This window comes from Mesocricetus auratus, unplaced genomic scaffold (assembly GCF_017639785.1).
Source record: "Mesocricetus auratus isolate SY011 unplaced genomic scaffold, BCM_Maur_2.0 Super-Scaffold_100025, whole genome shotgun sequence".
Lineage (NCBI taxonomy): Eukaryota > Metazoa > Chordata > Mammalia > Rodentia > Cricetidae > Mesocricetus > Mesocricetus auratus.
In genome coordinates this window covers 977,031-998,120 of record NW_024429206.1, presented here as the reverse complement: position 1 = coordinate 998,120, position 21,090 = coordinate 977,031, and the positions used below count along the sequence as shown (strand labels likewise).

At 50.8% G+C, this 21,090-nt stretch overlaps 1 protein-coding gene across 2 annotated transcripts in view; it reads left to right on the top strand.

Annotated features, from left to right (window-relative positions):
* Positions 1-9,650: 9,650 nt before the first annotated feature.
* The window catches only part of Fbn3 (fibrillin 3), a 68,478-nt gene continuing 57,038 nt past the window's right edge, over positions 9,651-21,090 (top strand). For both annotated transcript variants that reach the window (XM_040731507.1, XM_040731506.1), the window contains exons 1-9: positions 9,651-9,777; positions 12,670-12,885; positions 12,989-13,071; positions 14,185-14,283; positions 14,441-14,539; positions 15,147-15,242; positions 18,847-19,053; positions 19,294-19,419; positions 19,512-19,637. In XM_040731507.1, the coding sequence (XP_040587441.1) occupies positions 12,686-12,885; positions 12,989-13,071; positions 14,185-14,283; positions 14,441-14,539; positions 15,147-15,242; positions 18,847-19,053; positions 19,294-19,419; positions 19,512-19,637 (1,036 nt within the window). In that variant the 5' untranslated portion in view covers positions 9,651-9,777; positions 12,670-12,685. The remainder of the gene's footprint in view (positions 9,778-12,669; positions 12,886-12,988; positions 13,072-14,184; positions 14,284-14,440; positions 14,540-15,146; positions 15,243-18,846; positions 19,054-19,293; positions 19,420-19,511; positions 19,638-21,090) is intronic.

Below are 21,090 nucleotides of genomic sequence, written 5' to 3'. Positions count from 1 at the left end.
AGTGGTGTCATATAAGTCTGTTGTTGCATGCGTTCTTACACTGTCGTCTTCCCATCTCTTCTTCCAGTGGGGTCTCTCCCTCTCCTGGTGGATATGAATTCAAGGCTCTATCTCTCCTCTCCCTCTGTCTCTGTCTCTGTCTCTGTCTCTCTGTCTCTGCCTCTCTCTCTGTCTCTCTGTCTCTGTCTCTCTGTCTCTGCCTGTCTCTGTCTCTCTCTGTCTCTGTCTCTGTCTCTGTCTCTGTCTCTCTCTCTCTCTCTCTCTCTCTCCCCCAGAGGGTGGAGTGGCAAGACCAGAATGGCAGTCAATGATGCTGGCTGCTTTGTTCTGCCTCCAGGTCCCTCTGAGGGGTTCAGTGGCAGGAAGGTCTGGCAGCCATGGGTCAGGGGACAAGTGAAGGAGGACAACATTTAAAATGTTTAATTACATTTGATTTGTGTACATGTGTGCATGCATGTGTGTAAGTGTGCATGCATGAGTGTGAACATGTGTGCTGGGTGTATGGTATGTACATGCCACAGCACATGTGTGGAGGTCAGAGACAAGTTGTAGGAGTCAGTTCTCTCCTTCACCACGTAGGTCTCAGGCATTACTTACCTGCTGAGCGATCTCACACAGCCCAAGATGACATTTCAATAATACACTTACCCCAGTGTGCCCAAATACCATCACTTTCATTTTCAGTTTATTTGTGATTGTGTGTGAATGTGTGGGAGACCAGAAATATGTGTCAGATATCTTACTCAGTTGTTCACGTTATTTTATGAAATAGGTCCAGAGCTCATCCAGTTTTCCAGGCTGGCTGGCTGATTGGCAAATCTCCAGATCTGCCTCTCTGTATTCGCACAGTGCTGGGGTCATACACTGGCCTTTTATGTGTGCTAGGCTCCAAACCCAGGTCTCCCTGCTTTCATAGCAGATACTACTGATTTGGCCATCTCCCTGGATGTATTGCTAATATTTTTTAAAGCACTCAGAAAGCATAGTATTCTCCTTTCTTACACAAAGCATTCTGAATCTGGTATATATTTTCCATTTACATCTCAATTTTCACTGGTTTTATTTTTAATACTCAGGAGTCACCTGGCCCACTGAGCACCAGGAAATGGCACCTTTCTGAAGAATATCTATGCCACAAGGCATAACCACCAGCATAATAGTGGTGCAGCTATTATGAGATAACCAACAACTTTCTGATTACAACTGAAGCCTGCCCCCACAGAAGGGAATTCATGCCTGGTACTTCAGGTCTGAACAAAAGCCCAGGGTTTGGGAGGTCATAGCTCTAGGAGGGAGCTTACTGTTTTTGTTTTGCTTAATGACCGCGCTGTCAAACTGCCTTCTAAATGTTTCTGTGTGTGCATATATATTAGCCCGGCTCTCGGCCTCTTTCTGCAGCGAGTAGTGCAGAGACCCATCACTAATCAAGGCTGAGAATCAGCGGCCTTTGAACGTTCAGCCCATATCGACCCACCAAGGCTCAGGGAACCCCGCAGAATTGGGGGACAGAAAGAACACAAGACCTGGAGGAGGAGGAAGGCCACTGAGAAACGCTGTCCTCTGGGCATGGTCGCTTCACTCGGGAACTCCCTGAAGTTATGGTTCCTGCACAAGATCTATGCAGCGTCAAGCCAAGTCCAGCCGACATTCCCCCCACAGGCAGATAACCGCACTAAGTGGGCCATTTGTAAACGAAAGAAAAGGGAATGGGGAGGATGTGAAGAAGGGACATGTCGAAGAGTGTCTGAAGAATTTAGACAGACGCGCTGTATATGTGTATGAAATTGTCAAAGACTGAATACAAGGTTCTTTTAAAAGGGAGAGAGCAGAGAGAGAAGCAAGAGCCAATGAGAGAGCTCAGCAGGTAAAGGCACCTGCTGCCAAGCCTGAGAACCAGACTTCAACCACCAGGACCAACCAATAAGCATGGTAAAGAGGAACCATTCCCTACAAGTTGTCCTCTGACCTCCACATGAGCATATGGTGACATGTAGGTGCGCGCACACACACACACACACACACATACACACACGCACGCACTTACACATACACACGTACACAGTGTGTGTGTGTGTGTGTGTGTGTGTATGAATAAACAAATAAATACATGTAAACTTAAATTTTAGGGAAAGATCATCTAGGCCAAGGCTTGGAGTGCCCTTTAGTGACGAATTCCCCAAACTGCACTCCTTGCCTTCTGTGCCTTCCAGCTATCTGGTCCTCCTGCCTCCAGGATACACCCACACTTCCAGGCCCGCCTCAGGCTGAATTCCACTCCATTCTTCTCAAGGTATTGCTACCCATCTCTCCCATCCTTCCAATAGTGGATATAAAATGCTTGGCATTAATAGTAGATGTTAGATAAATGTTAACTAATAAACTCCAAATTTGGGGCAGGATAGGATGCTTCCCAGGGGAGCCTCAGCCAGCAAGGACTGACAAGAAGAGAGCCTGGATAGGTACATATGTCGGGGTTATAAGTAGGTGCAAGATCTTCTGTCTGTCCAGCAAGACTAATTCACACCCAACCCAGTGGTCCCAGTCCGAAGAACACAAACCTGTGGTCACCCCCAACGTAAAGTCCTTCCTCAGTGGCTCCCCAGTGTTCTAACATAGCACAGGAGCCCTTTGCTCTGTCACAGAGGAGAGCCCAGGAAGTGTAAGACCCACTGGAAGGGGTGGAATGTTGAGGTAGGCTTGTTTTCGAGGTGTGGCATATCTGTTGTACTTCTTTTTTCTGAGACAGGATTTTGTGTGTGTATGTGTAGCCCTGACCATAGACCAGGCTGGCCTCAAACTTAGAAATCTACGTGCCTCTGCCTCCTAAGGGCTAGGATTAAAGGCATGCGGCACCACTGCCCAGCTCAGTTGCACTCTTAAACACTCAATATCTGTGACTATCTGCACAGACTGGACCCTTCAACCTTCTGTAATGCAGAGTGGGGTGGAGCTTACCAGACACCCCCCACACCCCGCCCCACCATTGAGCTATGAACAGATACTTCATGGTTACTAGGAAAGGAGGGATATCTTGAGTGGGCTAGCCACTGGTAAGGAAGCTCCTGCTGCCGTGTCCATCTTCCATGCCTTCCCCACCACAATGAACAATAAGCCAAAGTAAACCCTTTCTGCCTTGAGCTGTTTTGTCCGTGTGTTTCTATTTGCAGCAAGAAAGTAACATGGTGGTTTTGCATAAGAAGATCCCCCCCTTCCGGTAGGCTCATGTATTTGAATGCTTGGTTCCGCTATTGGTGGCCCTGTTTGGTGTGCAGCAGAAATGTGATCTCTCAGCTTCCTGCTGCCGTGTCCTCCTCGCCTTGATGGACATCTGGCCTGCTGGAACCAGAGGCCTAAGTCAAGCCTTCCTTGTCACACACACACACACACACACACACACACACACACACACGAAATAAGTAAGCAATAATTAAGACACAGACTGGGCCATTTGCCCAGGCTCCTGACACTGGAGTAGCAGGAGGACATGTCTGAGAACATAAGAGGACATGGTTTTAGTGTGTGCCCTTGCTTCCAATCCCCTGTCCTTTGCTGGCTTGTGGGACTTAGGTGACGGCCAGGGCATGTACGAACCTCTTAGTTTCATGATCTGGGTGATAGCAAAGTCTTGGGGACCTGTTGTGACAGGGATGTGTCTCCCATAGAAATAAACAGGATGCCCCTGGGGGCCAGCTTGGCTCCCAGCCTCCTCCTAGAACTTGCCTCACCTCCTCTGAGCCCTTCCCAGGTCCTCCCTCAGCCTCATTCCCAGGCATCCGGCCAAACTCATCCAGCCATGTGCTCCAGCTTCCCTTCCACCAGCTGCTTCCTGTGTGCAGACAAAGAAAGCTCTGTCCCCAGACACCCACCCCAGCAAGCCCAGCACACTCTATACACCAGACTGTAAGTGCCCACTCCTCCCCCACCGACCATGTCACCATTATTGGACCTAAGATGGTCACTTCCTAGATAAACCATATAAAATAGCCAAATTAAAAGTGAAAAGCAGATTTATTCAGTGTGGTCACATTGAGAAGACAAAGAGATCCAGTGACCCCTTGACTCCCCCAAATCCACCTCTGGAGTTTTCAGGAGGTTAAGGTTTGAGTAGAGGCCAAAGCTTAAGCAGTCCCCAGCCAGAGTGTGGTCCTGCCCACCACTGACCTATTCTGGGGAAATTCCAGTTTTGTAGGGATCTGTTGTTACCACAGTCCAACAGCCTGAGCCAGGGACACAAGTGTCTCCAGTCAGTCACACCACCCTGTCCCCAGCCCTGACCTTGGGCTCAAGCCCAGACAAATTTTTCCTGGCAGCGAGGAACCAGGTAGCAACATGCCCAAGTTTTGTTGTGACTGCTGTGATATGTATCTTACCATGGTTCTCCATCTGTAAGAAAGACACGCTGCAGTGGTTGGAAACACAGAGAGAATGTGAGGGGTTGGGGATTTAGCTCAGTGGTAGAGCACTTGCCTACCAAGCACAAGGCCCTGGGTTCAGTCCTCAGCTCTGGAGAGAGAGAGAGAGAGAGAGAGAGAGAGAGAGAGAGAGAGAGAGAGAGAGAGAGAGAGAGAGAGAGAGAGAGAGAGAGAGTCCATGATGCCCGTGGGACCTGCTCCTGGAATGAGGCCACCCATGGCTGGCCACACGCCCGTGATGCCTGGGCCTCCAATGATGAGACGCCCTATGATGGTGTCCACTCAACCTGGCATGACTCGGTCAGACAGATAAGAGCAGAAAGTTTTGTTCCACCAGGAGATCACGGTGCTGAGCCTGAGCGTTTTCTAGCTGCATGACAAGGAAGGCTTCCCCTTTCCGAACAGAGAATAGTTTTGGAGGGGGAAAGTGGGATTAAAAAACACAGTGCAGCTCTCACTTAATATTGTGAAAAAGTAAATAAAATTGTCAGTTGTTTTAGTTAAAAAAAAAAAAAAAAGATCCCTCCACTCAGGGCCTACAGCTGGAAGGCCTGTCCCCAAGAGGGGCCTCTGGGGAGGTCCAGAGAATAAAGAGTAGGGTGTGTAGAAGGGAGGACAGGCTGGACTCACTGAGAATCACATTAAAAGGATGACAGAGGAGGGTGTGGAGGGGATCTCAGTGGTGCAAGATCGTGACAACAAATGGCAATGCCATCGTGAGAACAGGGAGAATGTTAAGACGTTTGATGTCAAAAGGTGGGATGGTGGTACTCATGTGTAATTCCAGCATTGGGGGGGGGGATGAAGCAGGAAGATTGCGCATTTTAGGCAAATCTGAACTACACGGCAAGACTGGGGAGAGGGGCAGAGGTTATTTAGCACTTGGGAGACTGAAGCAGGAGGATTGTGAGTTCAAGGCCTGCTGTGGAACAATCTTTGCCCACTGCAAATATGCGCTGCTCTCATTGTTAACAAAAAAGCTGATTGGCCAATGGATAGGCTGGAGAGAATGCTGGGGAAAAGAAGGGCAGAGTCAGAGGGGTCGCCAAGCAGACGTGGAGAGGAACAGGAGGTGCAAGAAGAAAGAGAGGTAACGCCACGAGGCAGAGTGTAGGTTAATAGAAACGGGTTAATTTAAGTTGTAAGAGTTAGCTACAAACAAGCAGAACTGTTGGCCAAGCATTTATAATTAACAATAAGTCTCTGGATGGCTATTTGGGAAGCGGCTGGTGGAACAGAGCTGATCTCGATCCTAACAGAAAACTCTGCCTATAAAGGTCATTCTCAGCTCCACACTGAGTGTGATGCCAATCTTGGCTGTCAGCCTGACTACATCTGGAGTCAGCTAAAACCCAAGTAGCTGGGCACTCCCGTGAGGGATTTTCCTGAGTGGATAATTTCATTTGGGGAGACCCACCCTAAATTTGGGCCACACCTTCTGGCGATAGAAGCACACCAGTTGGTTACTCAATTCCAAATGGTCAGCCCTGAAAACATATACATACAATACATAACACAACATTATACAGAATGAGCAGGCTGTAGTTCTCTGTTTAGAAATATGAATATGTGTACACACACACACTCACATATACATATGTAACGGCAGGTAAAGAAAAAGAGGCCACGAATTTGAGTAACAGCAAAGGAGAGTGCAGGGAGGAGGGGTTGGAGGAAGGAAAGACAAAAACGATATAATTATTATATAGTCACCCAAAAATATGAAAAGTAAGACCATGGAAGAAGGAAGCTTTTGGTTTTTGTCTGCTTGCCCTCACTCTGACTGGCAAGTTCATCTGTCCTTCACTGGTATTAAATCAACTTCAGAGCCCATCCCACTGTTGATTGAAGCCCAGCAGCAGTTCCAAGAATCCTCCAGGACTCCAGCGGCAGATTGCGACCACTAAAACATCCAGCCTCATGGACTGAATAACTGCCATATTCTCAAACTTTCCTTTGTGAGACACTCATTGTTGGACTTCCAGGACCACAGACTATAAAGTCCTCTAATAAATCTCACTGGTACACACCCCCATGCAGACACACACACACACACACACACACACACACACACACACACACACAATACTCATTCTATAGTTTTGTTTCTTTAGAGAACCCTGCCTAATACAGTGAGTGTGAGACCAGCATAGGCTTTATGAGACCCTGTCTCAAACAAACTCATACCAGAGACCAAGAATCTCTGGATATGGCTCAGGGAATAAAGTGCTTGCTACACAAGCATAAGCGCCTGAGTTAGGATCCCCAGCATGGCATTGTACACATGTGACCCAGGGGGGGGTAGGAGACAAGACAGGAGAATATCTGGAGCCTGCTAGCCAGTCAGTCTTGACAAAACAGTGAGATCCAGGTTTACTGAAAGACATTTTCTCAAAAATAAAATAAAAAAATAAAGTAGGGGTTACTAATATTGCTTGGCAGAGAAAGATACCGGCTACCAACTCTAACCACCTGGATCTGATTCCCAGGACCTATAAGTTGTGTGTAACCTACACATATATCATGATACATGTGCACCTCACACATAATACAAATAAATAAATACATGCAATTAAATTTTAGAGTGGAAAGCAATATTTGACCTGTGTTGATTTCTAGAAAACACTCAAGTACCAGAGACCAAACAGTCTGTAAAGAACAGAAGCTTGAGTCAGGCATGGTGGTCCATGTCTGTCATCTTGGCACTCGGAAGGCCCAGGCAGAGGACCATGAGCGAAAGGAGAACTATGGGCTCAGGACCCCCAAGACCGAGTTCTCAGAACAGATTTCTTTGCCCCAGAGGGACAGAGGGCAGAGAACAAAAGACAAAGACAGGAGAAGGAGGATAAGGGAAAGGGGGACAGTGACAATGGAGGGGACAGGAGTGTGGGGGTTGTGTGTGACAAAGGTCTGCCTCTGGATAGAGAGGAGACAGACATGGCCCATAGGAAAGTGACAATTTATAATGGTGCAAGGGGAAACCCGTAGGATGAGGTGTTATTTTTAATAGGGCGTGCTAATTAGGGTAGCCAAATGAGGCTTCTGATTGCTGGATTTCAACACAAGGGGATGGGGGAGATGGGTAAGACCTGCCACAGCCATGTTTGCCTCACTCGAGCTGACCAGAGATGCTTCAATCCGTTCAAACACCTTAGCAGGGAAGCTAATGTTTGGTGACAAAGGACAATGTGTATGACAATGTGTCAGGTAAAAGATCCAGACGTGGTGGCCCATGCCTGCAGTCCTGACACAAGGCTGAAGCAGATGGATCACCTCAAGTAAAGGCTAGCCTGAGTCACATAGGAAGACACTGCCTCAAAAAGAAAACTAAACAGACAAAAAAAAGTGTAGGGTCCTACAGGCATAGGCATGGGGTGTCAAAGTAAGAGCCTGAGGCTGTGATGGGCTTCAGGGGGAGTTAGCGCAGACCAGAAGCAATGATGAGAAAGGGAAACTCAAGACATGCTGGGATTGGGATAAAGTACTTGAATTGCAAGCCTGAGAATCTAAGTCTGATCCTTAGAGTCCCTGTTAAGTCAGGCCCAGTGTCCCATGTTTGTCATGCCGTACAGGGAGGAGGACCTGAGAGGTCCCTGGGGCTGACCACCTGCTCTGGTCCAGTGAGAGATCCTCTCTCAAAAACAACATGACTCCTGAGGTTTCCTTCTGGCCTACACACACACACACACACACACACACACACACACACACACACACACACACACACCACATACCTCCCTACATATGGGACCTGTCCAGGTTTGCTTTATTACTATGATAAACAGCACAGTCAAAATCAACACAGTGGAAACAAGTTATTTACTTAACTTAAATAAAATTAGATAGGATATACTAAAGTCTAAATCAAGTCTGTCAAGTTGAAAGCACTCAACAAGCTTCCAATTGTTTCGTTTTTTGGGACAGCGTTTCTCTGTGTAGCCCTGGCTGTCCCAGAACTCAATGTGTAGACCAGGCTATTCTCAAACTCAGAGATCTGCCTGCCACTGTCTACCACTTCAAATTGTTACAAGCTATTTGTTTGTTTGTTTACTACATTCTAGAAGTGTTATGATGATACATGGTCAGCTCATTTAGCTTTGGGGATTACATAGAGAAAGCTAGTGTTTTGGGGGGAGAGGAAGACTAAAACAAATTGGGTTTGCTAGCTACATAGCATTTTGCTGGGTAGAATAACAATTTTAGATCCAAGAAACAGCTTCTGTCAAGACCCCATATTCAGGATTATTGGTGGTGGGTTAGTCCCAAAGTGATGGCAAAATTGTCAGAAATGTCAATGAGGGAGATGTCTCTAGAGTCTGAGAGAGGAAGCTCAGCCACGAGGAGGAGGGGCTTAAAATCCCCCAGGAGGGGTTAGATAGAGTCAGCTGTAGAGCCCTTGCCTAAAATACCCCAATGGGGCCAGGGTGTGTGAGCCCCTGACTTCAGTCTCCAGTAATTGAGCTGAAATGCTGAATTCTACATCTTCTCTATGCTAACCTCTTCATTTTGAAGTGGTCAGACCCACCTTAATCCCGATCTTCTGTGGTGAGAAGAGCCACCTTTAACCCACCGCATCTTCTGGCGGGGCAGCCTATATAAAGGACGTTTGGAAGAGGAAGCTTGCTCTCTTTGCCTGCTTTCCCTCACTCTTGCTGGCAAGTTCATTCCTTCGCTGGCATTAGAGCCTCCTCCTTCGGGATTCTGGCTTATACTGAAAACCAGCGGACAGGCAGCCTCGGGACTGAACAACCATGGGATTCTTGGGCTTTCCTTTGAACGTAGACCTCCATTGTTGAACTAGCTTGGACCACAGCCTGTAAGTTACTCTAGTAAATTGTATGTATGTATGCATGTATGTATGTGTGTATATTATATGAATGCATATTTTATCAGTTTTATTCCTCTAGAGAACACACAGGTGAATTTCCAATGCTATACTCAGAATTCTCCTTGCCCTAGGGAGAAAGTGGCAGGAACATGGGAGACCTCCCAGGTAAGTCTCAGGACCTCCCCGTGCCTACGGCCTTCTGATCACCCCGCGCACCCGGAAACCACCTCAGGGCCACCTTAACTCCATTGCTACTAGTCAATATGCACACTAGGAGGCCCGCAGTTCCAGGAATCCCTTGCATCGCTGGAGTTGCAGGCCAGCTTCAGGCCTTCCCCCAGTCTCAGCCTCTCTCAATTCTCCCCGCCCAGGCTCAGAGGTGCAACCGCACCCTCCCCCAAACTCCTCCCGCCCTCAGTTCCCTCAATTCGGAGCTGGGCACGCGGCGGCTCAACCCTCCCAGGCTTTTGCATTGCTGCTCCAGGGGGCCCCTAGCTTGCGCATCTTGTCAGCTGCCTCTTCTAGCGGCCCCAGCAGGTAGGGAAAGGCTGGCGACCTGTGAACCAGCGACCGCTGGGAATGCAGAGGAAGGGAGGTCCAGAAGTAGCAGGGAGGGAGCTCGGTTGGCCGCCACCGAGTGGGGGATTCCTTTGTCTGCAGCCGGGCAGCCCCTGGCCCAGCCTCCTTCCCCTCTCCACTCTCTACTGGGCGCGTTCTTGTGGGGTGCCGGGAAACCCCGTACCCAGGCTTCCAGTTTCTGATCCGCAGGTGAGGGCGGAGCCGAGCACCACCCAGAGGAACCAAGGAGGTTCAGTAGCTTGGCACTAGTGGACTAATGGTTAGAGGTTGCTGCCCAAGCACTCAGGGGTGCCTCCTTCTGGGACCCCTTGTTCTCGCTGAGGCAGCAGAGGAAGCGGCAGGGAGGGGCGGGGGGGGCGCATCTTCCCATCCAAGTTCTGCTTGCCTTTGAGACAACTTAACTCATCCAACTAATTTTGGAGACCTAGCTTTAAGAGTTTGGGAGTGTGGGAGGGTACAGCGAGTCTCTCTCTCTCTCTCTCTCTCTCTCTCTCTCTCTCTCTCTCTCTCTCTCTCTCTCTCTCTCTACGCACGCGCGCGCACACACACACACACACACACACACACACACACACACACGAAAGGGTGGTGGTGAGAGCTGAAACTATCAGAAGCAAAGACTGGCCAGATTGATTAGACCCCCTGGAAACAAGACAAATGCCTTAGAGGCCTAGGCTGGCCTCTAAGATTCTCAACCTGTAGGTGGCGACCCCTTTAGCAAACTAGCTCCAGAAACTTTATGTTAAGATTCACAACAGTAGCAAAATTACAGTTATGAAGTAGCAACAAAAACAATGCTGTGGATGGGGTCACAACACGAAGAACTGTATTAAAGAGTTAATACAGTTAATACGTTAGGGAGGTTGAGAGCCACTGCTCTAAGTTAACAAAAGCTTAGAAATGCCTGGTCAGACTTTCACTTCACCTCGAGGCCCCCAGTTTTCCCTCTGCAAACTGTTTTTGAGACAGGGTCTTGCTCTGTAGTCACCCTCGAGTCACCATCTTCTTGCCTCTACTTTCCCACAAGATGACAACACGTGCAGGCACCACCACACCAAGTTTATGGGCATCAGCCCCCGCTTTCACGCGTGCTGGGGAAGCACTCTGCATTCCATTCCCAGTCTGTGTCCAAACGTTTTACAAAAGAAATGTAACACACTACTATTATTACACTTTGGAAATGTATTTAGTTTGTGGGCAGGAGTGGGGGGGGAGGGAGGAGCACGTTGTGGAAGTCAGAGAACAACTTGTGGGAGTTGACTCTCCTTCCGCCATGAGGGTCCATGTGGAAAAAACATTAAGTCCTCAAGCGCCTCTACTGGGCTGAGCCTTCTCCCCAGCCCAGCCTACCCTTTGGTGGGATGGCCTCAACCTGGAGTGCTCCAAACCTTATCTTCCCAAGTTCACTCTTTCTGGCCAAGGAAAGAGCCAAGCATTCTGGGAGGAGCATGGGCGGCTGGACCTTGCATCTTCTCACTCACCATGTGATGCAGTCTTGCTTTGTCCACAGGTGAACTAGACGGAAATGTCAGGATGCCCAGCTGCCTCCTTAGACTTACCACTTCTTAAGTGTGGAATGTGTGGCTGTGTATGCATGTGTAGGTGCACACGTGTGCACATACATGTGAAGGTCAGAGGTCAGTCTCAGGTACTGTTCCTCCAGCACCATCCACTTTGGTTCTTAGGGCCTGGGTTTCTCATTGACCTGAAACTCACCAGGTAGGCCAAACTGGATTGCCAGTGAGCCGGGGATCCGCCTGTCTCCTCCTCCCCAGTGCTGGGATAAAGAGGCTGCAGTGGGTGGCCCAGAGGTTAAGAATACTTGATCTTTCAGAGGGCCTGGGTTTGATTCCTAGCACCCTCATTGGAGGCTCACAACCAACTACACTCCAGTTTCAGGGAATCGAATGCCCTCTTCTGGCCCCCTTGGGCAGCAGATGCTTGCATAGCACACAGGCATAGATGAAGGCACAAATAACCATACACATAAAAAAATACTTTTAAAAAGAGCATGAACCACCATGCTTGGTCACTTTACATGGGTTCTGGAAGGCAAATCCAGATCACCGTGTTGCAAGACAAATCCAAGCCAAATCCCCAGCCTTTAACCACCCCTTCTCTCAACCCTCCCAGCCAGAATTCTGGGGTCTCCTCAATCTCCTCCCCGCACTGGGATCCCCACCTACTCTTGCTGACTGTTTGCCTTCTGTGTTATTCCTTGTTATCAATTCCTATCATCTAGGTCTCCCCGCCCAGCGTTTTCTGGGGACCCCACATCCCTTCCTCACTTCACCAGAAACATTTCAGGAGTTCTTCATTGCCCTCGCTGCACAACCATGGACCCACCTGTCCTTTTCTCCCATTCTGCACCTTTTTTTGGCCATAAACCCTCTACAGTGGCTTCCACCTGTGACATATCATATCCTGGGAGTACAAGATAGCTCCGTCCGTGAACCGCCTGCTTTGTAAGCTGGAAGGCTTGTGTCCAGTTGCCTAGGACCCATTTAAAATTGATAGTACTGAGCATACAGAGATGAAGGATCGGGGCTCATTCACCAACCGGCCTAGCCTACTTGGTGAGTCCCAGCCTAGCAAGAAGCCTTGTCCACCAAGAATGACAGTAGAGGTTGCCTTGTGGCCTCCACATTGCAAATGCACATGCATAGACACACATAAAAAACACACTAAATAAAAGTCATACTCTTCAAGAAGCCTGCCCCACTTGTTCATCTGCTTCCTCAAGCCAGAACTCGTGTCTCCCAGGCAGACTTGCCACTGCTATGCCTTCTATGGCATGCCTCCTTACCATGCAGTTCACTTGGGGCTGACTCCTCTGCTTGCTCCTTGCAGCCTCCAAAGACACAGCATGACTCTGGAAGGCCCATGTTGGGCAAGGAGAGACTCTGGAGCCTTCCTTACAGCCTGGGGCCCTCCAGCTCGGATTCTGCTGGCCTGGGTGGTTCTATCATGCATGGAAAATGGCCAAGGCCACTGGGATGGGACCCTGAAATCTGCAAGTCCAGGTCATGTGAGAAGACAAGGCAGCCGTGTCATCATTTTGCAGGGGTGTGTGGTACCCGGGATGCTGAAATATATCTTGGGTGTGGGCAGGGAAGGGCTATCCTGGAGTGAGGGGACAAGTAGCTACATCACCCACTTTCTCCCAAAGGCCTAATGTGTGTGGTTCCCGCTTTCATGCCTACTGTTGCCCTGGCTGGAGGACTCTGCCTGGCAGGAACCAGTGTATTGTGCGTGAGTGTTGAAGCATGGAGATGGAGGGTACAGGCTGGGGATGTGTGGAGGTCCTCCCTGCCACCTGTCAGTAATCCCAGCCTTGTCTACATAAGGAGTTGGAATTCAGGTCGGGGCTGCTAGGTGAGCCCCACTAATGTCCCATGCTTTTGTCCTTAGACTCCAGGGTGGCTTGCTGCGTTCATTCATCTGTTTTTAAGTGTATTTTGTTTATTTTGTTGGGTGGGTGAAGCACACCATGGTGTATGTGAGGGTACTTGCGTACATTCTCACCTTCCACCATGTAGGTCTTGGGGATGAAAAAGTCACGAGGCTTGGGAGCAAGTGCCCTTACCTTCTGAACCCCCTTGCCCACCTGGCATTCATTTCTTTTGCCCTCCCATCTTGCCATTTCTGGCTGGCTCTCCTGTCTTCTCGTCTGTCCCCATATTTCTTCAGGCCTCTCACGCTGTCAATTTCACACCCTCTTCCCCAGCTCCAGCTTCGCCGTCTCCAGACTCTGAATCTATTGTCAGAGTCCTCACCACTCCGGCCTCTGTGCCCTGAAGTTTAGTCTTCACACCCACATCATCTCTCCGGATGATGTAGCAAAATCCTGGAGCTGAAGGTCACAGCACCTGCCCAGCCTAGACAGAGACTTGGGACGGGGGTTGGGGGCTGTCCCATGCATTCAGGGTATGAGGAGAACTGCAAGCTGGGAAGACCAGCTGATCCACCTTGAGGCTTCTACCAGCCTTGGCATCTTTGGAGTGAGTGTGGCATAGAACCTATGTCCCTTTCCCTCTCCCTCCCTTCAGCCTTCCCCCTCCATTCCTGCTCCCTTCCCTCCCACGGGATGGGTTGATATATGTGCACTACCACATTTCGTTGTGTAGTTGTTGGTTAGTTATTACACTGTGTGTGCATGTTGAGCGTGTGGAGGCACACGTGCCATGACACACATGTGGATGTCGGAGGACGTTTATGTGAAGTCAGTTCTCTTCTTCCACCTTTACATGGGTTCTGGGGAGGTGAGTTCAGGTCACCAGGCTTGGGTATCAAGTATCTCTACCCAGTGAGTCATCTCTAAGACCCCGGGTCCCGGTTTTGATGGTGTACACTCTGCCTTGCCAGCTGTCTGCAGGCACACCTGTGGCAACGGCTTCTGCTCCCAGCCCAACCTGTGTGCCTGCTTGGATGGGACCCTGGCCCCCAGCTGCGGAGTAAGTAGAGGTGAGTGGCCAGTGGCCTCTTGCGGGAGGAAGAGAAGACTCTAGGCGCCTGAATGCCACTAGGATCCCAGGTTGGTTTCGTTGAAGGACAAGAGCCAAGCCCTGACCAAGCCTTCCTGGAACATCTTTACCTAACTGTGTCTTTTCCTGATCCATAGCATCATTGGGGTGTAGCATGAGCTGCATGAATGGGGGCAGCTGCCGAGGGGAATCCTGTCTATGCCCGAAAGGCTACACGGGCACTGTGTGTGGACAACGTGAGTATCCCCATTGCTGCTCTCACTTATGTTTGGAATCTCAGAGAATGGGTCTCCTTATCTCTTGCCCACTGTCCATGAGTCCGTCATCTAAGACCAAAGATCAAAGGTGACAAGCTGCACTAGTATGTGGGGGCAGGCATGGGCTGTGCAGGGGTGTGTGTGTGCGTGTGTGTGTGTGTGTGTGTGTGTGTGTGTGTGTGTGTGTGTCCGCATGTGGAGGCCAGAGATCAATGTTAGGTATCTCCATCAACTGTTCTCCACCTCCACCTTAGTTTTTGAGACACAGTTTCTTATTAAACCTGTAGCTCACCTATTCAGCGAGGCCACCTGGCTAGAGAACTCTCAGAGACCCATCTCCTCTGGCTCCCCAGCAATAGAATTACAGAGCATCATCGCTTGCAGTTTTTGCATGGGTGCTGAGAAGCTGAGCTCAGCGTCTCATGTTTACACAGCAAGCACTTTGCTGACTAAGCCATCCCTCATTAGTCAGTCTTACTCACCCTGGTCCAGATGGTGGGCATCCCTAGATAAAGAAAGGCTTCCTTATGTCCCAGCCCCCTCTGCTTCTAGGAAACCTTCAGTCGTCCTCCCTATCTCTTCGTAGCCATCTGTGTCCACGGCTGCCGTAATGGAGGACGCTGCATCGGGCCAAACCTCTGTGCATGTGTGTATGGATTCGTCGGACCTCAGTGTGAGAGAGGTACTGAGAAGAACTTGGGGAGGAAGGGGGCAGGGAACAAGACATGGCTGGGTTCCAAGTGCAGATAGATGTCTGCTTTGCTCCTTCCAGGGCAGTCTGAGGACCATGGCTTCCCTTTGTGCATTCACTCTGCATAGCAGCTATTGCTCATTGGCCTGCCTCGAAAGGGTTTGTGTTGGGTGGGGCAGAGGGGAATGGAGAGATGGCTCAGAAGTTAAGAGTACCTGCTGCTCTTCCAGAGGACCTGGATTCAATTCCCAGCACCCACACTACAGCTCATAGCTGTCTGTAACTCCAGTTCCAGGGGATCTGACACGCTCACACAGGCATATATCCAGAAAAAATACCAATGCACACGAAATAGTTTTCTTAATTAAATTGGCTATTTTGCTTAGAAAATAAAAAGTTTGTGTTGATCTGGGAATAGGAAGAAGAAACCACTAACCCTGGGATTAATTGTCATGACAAGCACAGAGAGGTCATGAGCTGTCGGGCTCAAGGGGACTTCCTGGAGAATGAGACCTCCCCGCTGAATCTTGAAAAGGTTTTACTTTTAAAGATGTTATTACCTTTATTCATTTATGTGTATGCTCACACTACAGTGCATGCAGAGGTCAAAGGGCAACTGGCTGGAGTCAGTTCTCTCCTTCCAACATGCAGGGTTTGGGGATCAAACTCATGTCATTGGAATTGGTGGCAGTGCCTTTACTCCCTGAGCCATCTCCCAAGCCAGCATTTTAACTTCTTAAGGCAGGCCACACTGAGTTACCCAGATAGGCTTCAGTTTTACTATTCGGTCCAGGTGCTCTTGAAGCTCAGTCTTGATCCTCCTGCCTCGGTCTCCTGAATACCTAGATCACGGGCATGCACCACCTTGCCCACCTAAACCCTGGCTCTGAAAGTGATCCCTGGGGCATGGGCAAGCCTCTTTATTGAAGCCTCTTTTGCCCCAACTCTCTGTCACCATCACTAGGGATTCAACTCAGGTCTGGTTGGAGAACTAAACAGGCACTCTACAACTGGACCACAGCCCCTCACTAGGGGATTCTAGGCAGGGACTGTGCCCTTGAGCCTCTCCCCAGCCTCGGCATCAGATCCCCCAGAGCTGGAGTTACGTTCCTGCGGTGGTTGAAAGCTGCTTGATAAGAGTGCTGGGAACTGAAGCAAGAATAGCAGACACTCTTAATTGCTGAGCATCTCTCCCGCCCCATAAGGAAATCCATCCTTCCTCCCTGCTCCCTCCCTACCTCCGTCCTTCCTCCCTCCTACCTCCATGCTTTCTCCCTCCCTCTCTCCCTCCATGCACCCTCCCTCCTCCCTTCCTCCTCCTTCCTCCTCCCTTCATCCCTCCTCCCTCCATCCTCCCTCCCTCCTCCCTTCCTCCTCCCTCCATCCTTCCTCCATCCATCTTCCCTCCCTCCTCCCCATCCTTCCTTCCTTCCCTCCCTCCTCCTTCTATTCATTCTCCCTCCATCCTCCCCATCCTTCCTTCCCTCCCTCCTCCCTCTCTCCCTCATCCCTCCCTCCCTCCCTCCCCCTTCCCTGTTTCCTTCTGTTCTCCTCACTATGCAGCCCTACCTGGCCTGGAAATGGTTGTGTAGACCTAACTGGCCTTGAATTCACAGAGGTGCACTTTCTTCTGCCCCCTGAGTGCTCTGTGTACAGGTATGCACCGCCATCCCAGGTTCTTTTTAACTCTTTGAGGAAGGGTGTTGCTGTGTCTCCTAAACCCGGCTTGGCTTTGTGATCCTTTCACATTAGCCCCTGGAACAGGACAAGTCAAGATGACAGTCATGCAGCATCACACCCAGTTGAACCTACTCTTAAAATTGTCCATCAGTGGATGTGAGTGGGATTGTGTAAACTAGACCATCCGAAGGTGCCTGGGTGTGGGGTGGAGAGAAGAGGGGTGGAGCTGAGAATTGAGCCCAGATCCAGTCTTGACGGTTGAGGTAGATAGTGTATTAAGGGCAGGGCAAGGGAGACCCTAATCTCAGTACTAGCTAGGGAGCTGCAAGAACCCGAGAAGGCACCAAGGCTGCCCTGTCCGTGAGGACTGGGTGCTTGGAGCATGTTAGGGAGAAAATGGACGGGAAGGAGAGAGGAGGGCCTGGCATCTCAGGACAGACAGGAAGCACGGTGTCTAAGGGGTGCAAAGGACCGCTGACAGGAGGACAAGGCATGGGCGTGATTCTCATACACAGAAGTTAGCAGAGTGACTTGTGTAGTCGGGGAGCCTAAAGGTGACGGACATCAGGGGCCCTGAGACTGATGCCTATTGTGGGAGATGGTCAGTCACAAGGGACAAGCTACTATTGTAACTTGAGCTACATAGTTTTACTCTGTCTCTAAAAGTAAGAAAGAGGTCTGAGGAGTGACTCACTGGTGAACACTGGCTGACAATCTCCCAGAGAGGAGCTACAGGTGAGGTTCAGCCCTAGGGCACCCACCTAGAATCCCCCAGTGAGGGGCTGGGGTTACTGATGGCAGCAAGGGTCCTTTCTAGGTTGAAGAGAGGCTTGTCATGAATTGGAGGCTGGAGGGGCTGCGGGAGGTGTACCCGGGTTCTAGAATGGTTTGGAAACACTTCAGCCAGAAGAGGAGAAAGCAGAATATGGGCTGTCAGCGATGAGGAGAGTGCGGGTGAGTGTGTCAGCAGTGAGGAGAGTGCGGGTGAGTGTGTCAGCGGTGAGGGGAGTGCGGGTGAGTGTGTCAGCGGTGAGGGGAGTGTGGGTGAGTGTGTCAGCGGTGAGGGGAGTGCGGGTGAGTGTGTCAGCGGTGAGGGGAGTGCGGGTGAGTGTGTCAGCGGTGAGGAGAGTGCGGGTGAGTGTGTCAGCGGTGAGGGGAGTGCAGGTGAGTGTGTCAGCGGTGAGGGGAGTGCGGGTGAGTGTGTCAGCAGTGAGAGTGCGGGTGAGTGTGTCAGCGGTGAGGAGAGTGCGGGTGAGTGTGTCAGCAGTGAGGGGAGTGTGGGTGAGTGTGTCAGCGGTGAGGGGAGTGCAGGTGAGTGTGGAAGGCGGAAGAGGGCCCAGGGTGGTGGCGGGCATCAAAGGCCCAGGAGGGCTGAGTACAAGCTGCCTCCTTCATTAGGGGCCTGGTAAGGAGGGCGGTTGGCTCGTTTGGCTTGTTCTGGGAGGGGCTGCCCTTGGTGTTGTGCCAGCCCTGTTATTGAAGACACCTGAAGGGTGGAGACAGACGTCACAAATGGGCCCATGCACTGTGCTTGGGAAAACTGATGCAGCTCCCTTCTGCTAGGCCTGAGGGTACAAGGTCACGGTGTCACCAGGGCAGGGCCAGGAGTGCACTCACACGTGAGACAGGCCCTCCTGACAGACATCCATGGTGTCTGCTTGGAGGAAGCATGAGAGAGACCAAGTGAGATAAGGTTTGCAGGTTCTCTCTTGGAGGTTATTTGTGTGAAGGTACTAAATGTTTTGACAGATGAGTAGCTGCTTGTCAGGTAAAAAGGGCATCCTGTCAGGAAAGGCACTAGGAGGTCATAGGAAAGAAACGGCCAGGGATGTTGGTCTAGAGGCCTGCGCACCCATGTGGAGGACGGCGGCAGAGACTGCTCAGAGTCAGGTGCCTGCATCTGCCTGATCCACAGACTACCAAGACTACCAGGTGGGCCCCTGCTTCCCCCAAGTGAGTCCTGAGGGATGCCAACACCAGCCGACAGGTCTCACGTGCCCCAAAGCCCTCTGCTGTGCCACTGTGGGCCATGCCTGGGGACTTCCCTGCCAGCTCTGTCCTGCACAGCCACACCCCTGCCGCCGAGGCTTCATCCCAAATGTTCACACAGGAGCCTGCCAAGGTGAGTTGTGCGGTAAGCAAGGGAGAGGGGAGCCAGCTGAGTGGAGATTCCCCAATAGATACACACACATGCACACGCACACCACATACCTACACACACACACCATACCACATACACCACACACACATATACCACACACACACATACACCACCACACACACACACACACACACACACACACACACACACACACCGAGTTGGTTCTTCCCTCCGACTCCCTTTCTGGACTTATCCCTGCAGATGTGGATGAGTGCCGAGTCATCTCAGGCCTGTGCCAGGGTGGCAGCTGTGTCAATACAGTGGGTTCCTTTGAGTGCCACTGCCCCGCTGGATACCATCTCAGTGCCAGAGGCACCAAGTGTGAAGGTGGCGTATGTGTATGTCGTCTTGGCTACCTGCCGAGGGGGAGAGCGTTGGGCTGGTGAGGAGCCTGGCTCTGCTTCTGTCTGTCTGTGCAGATCGAGATGAGTGCCTTGGTGTGCCAGGGCTCTGCTCCAGGGGTGACTGCACAAACACAGTTGGGAGCTATGTGTGCACCTGTCGTGGAAGCCTCGTCAGCAGCCTGGATGGAGCCCACTGCCTGGGTGAGACGGGCCGAGGGGCTGAAGAGGGACACAGAGGTCACCGTACCTCTGTCTCACCCCAAGGCCATCTCTCTGGTCACCGGTACCAATGACCCTTGTTCCCTCCCATCTTGTCTTCCTAGCGTCTACGCTCTCTCAGACTCTGGTCTGGGGGTCCTTTTGGCCCCTTTTTCTGTCCTTTAGCACTCCGCTCTCCCAGCTCAGCCTCTCGATTCTGCTGTTCCCCCATCTTCCCGCACACAGACATGCTCCCACCATGCCTGTCTGTCTCTCTGGTTCTATGCCCCTTTGGATAGATGGATGCCTTTACCCTACTACCACACTCTCTTCTTAACTTCAGCTCCCATCACACCCCCGTAGCTTCATCTCTGTATCCCCCGTAGCCTCCAATTCTGTGCCCCCCAGGTCTCCTCTTGTAGCCATCTTTTTGCCAACCTCTAACCCTCCAGCCTTGATCTTCATGTCTCCCTTCCAGATTCTAGCCCTCATGTCTGTGCCCCTAGCTTCCATCTCTGTCGCTCCTCTGTGCCCCCAATGACCTCAAAGGGCTGGAGAGGGTATGATGGGCAAAATGACTCCCCTCCCAGGTTTCAACTTGGACCCCTCCTGACCTTTGAGTCTTTACCTGTGTTGTTTTCCTTCATTGGTGTCTGGGTACTTCTGCCCATCAGCCCCTCTGATTGCTTAAGAACTTTTCTCAGTATCCCTTCATTTTTTGAAAAGGAGAAACTGAGGCCCAGAGAGGAAAGGCTGGCTTGGGTAGAACAGAGAAACACCTACATCCAGTTGCCCAGACTGGCAAGAGGGCTGGAGTGCCCTGTGTCTGGATCTGCTATGCAGTCCCCTACACTTTCCTCCAGGCAGGGGTGGTTCTGTCCCACACAGAGTCGCCATGACCCTCCCAGTCCAGTTAATTTCCAGGGCCCACAGACTGCCTAGGAATATGGATGGGGATGGGAGTGGAGGATGGACAGAGTTCTACTAGAGGAAAGAGGAGGTGTGGCCCATTCCCAGCATCACCTCAAGTCACTCGGGCTAGGCCTGTATAAGACAGGACTGAGAATATTGTGTTTGGGATTTGTCCAGGCCCCACCTCCAGGGTCCTTCATTGCCAGCATAATAGCAGGACATCAGCCTGTGGACCTCAGCATGTCCTCTGGATTTCAAAGGACTGACCCAGCTACAGAATCCAATTGTCTCCAAACATGGACGTTGATTTGGTCCTGAGTGTGGTTAGTGTGTGTGTGTGTGTGTGTGCATGTGTGTGTGTGTGTGCATGTGTGTGTGTGTGCACACTCATGGGCACACACGCAGGTCTGCATATATGTCTGTATATCATATGCATGTCTGATACATGAGGAGGCCAGAAGAGGGCATTAGATCCTTTGGAACTGGAGTCACAGACAGTTGTGAGCACCACGTGGGTGCTGGGAACTGAACCTGGGTCCTCTGT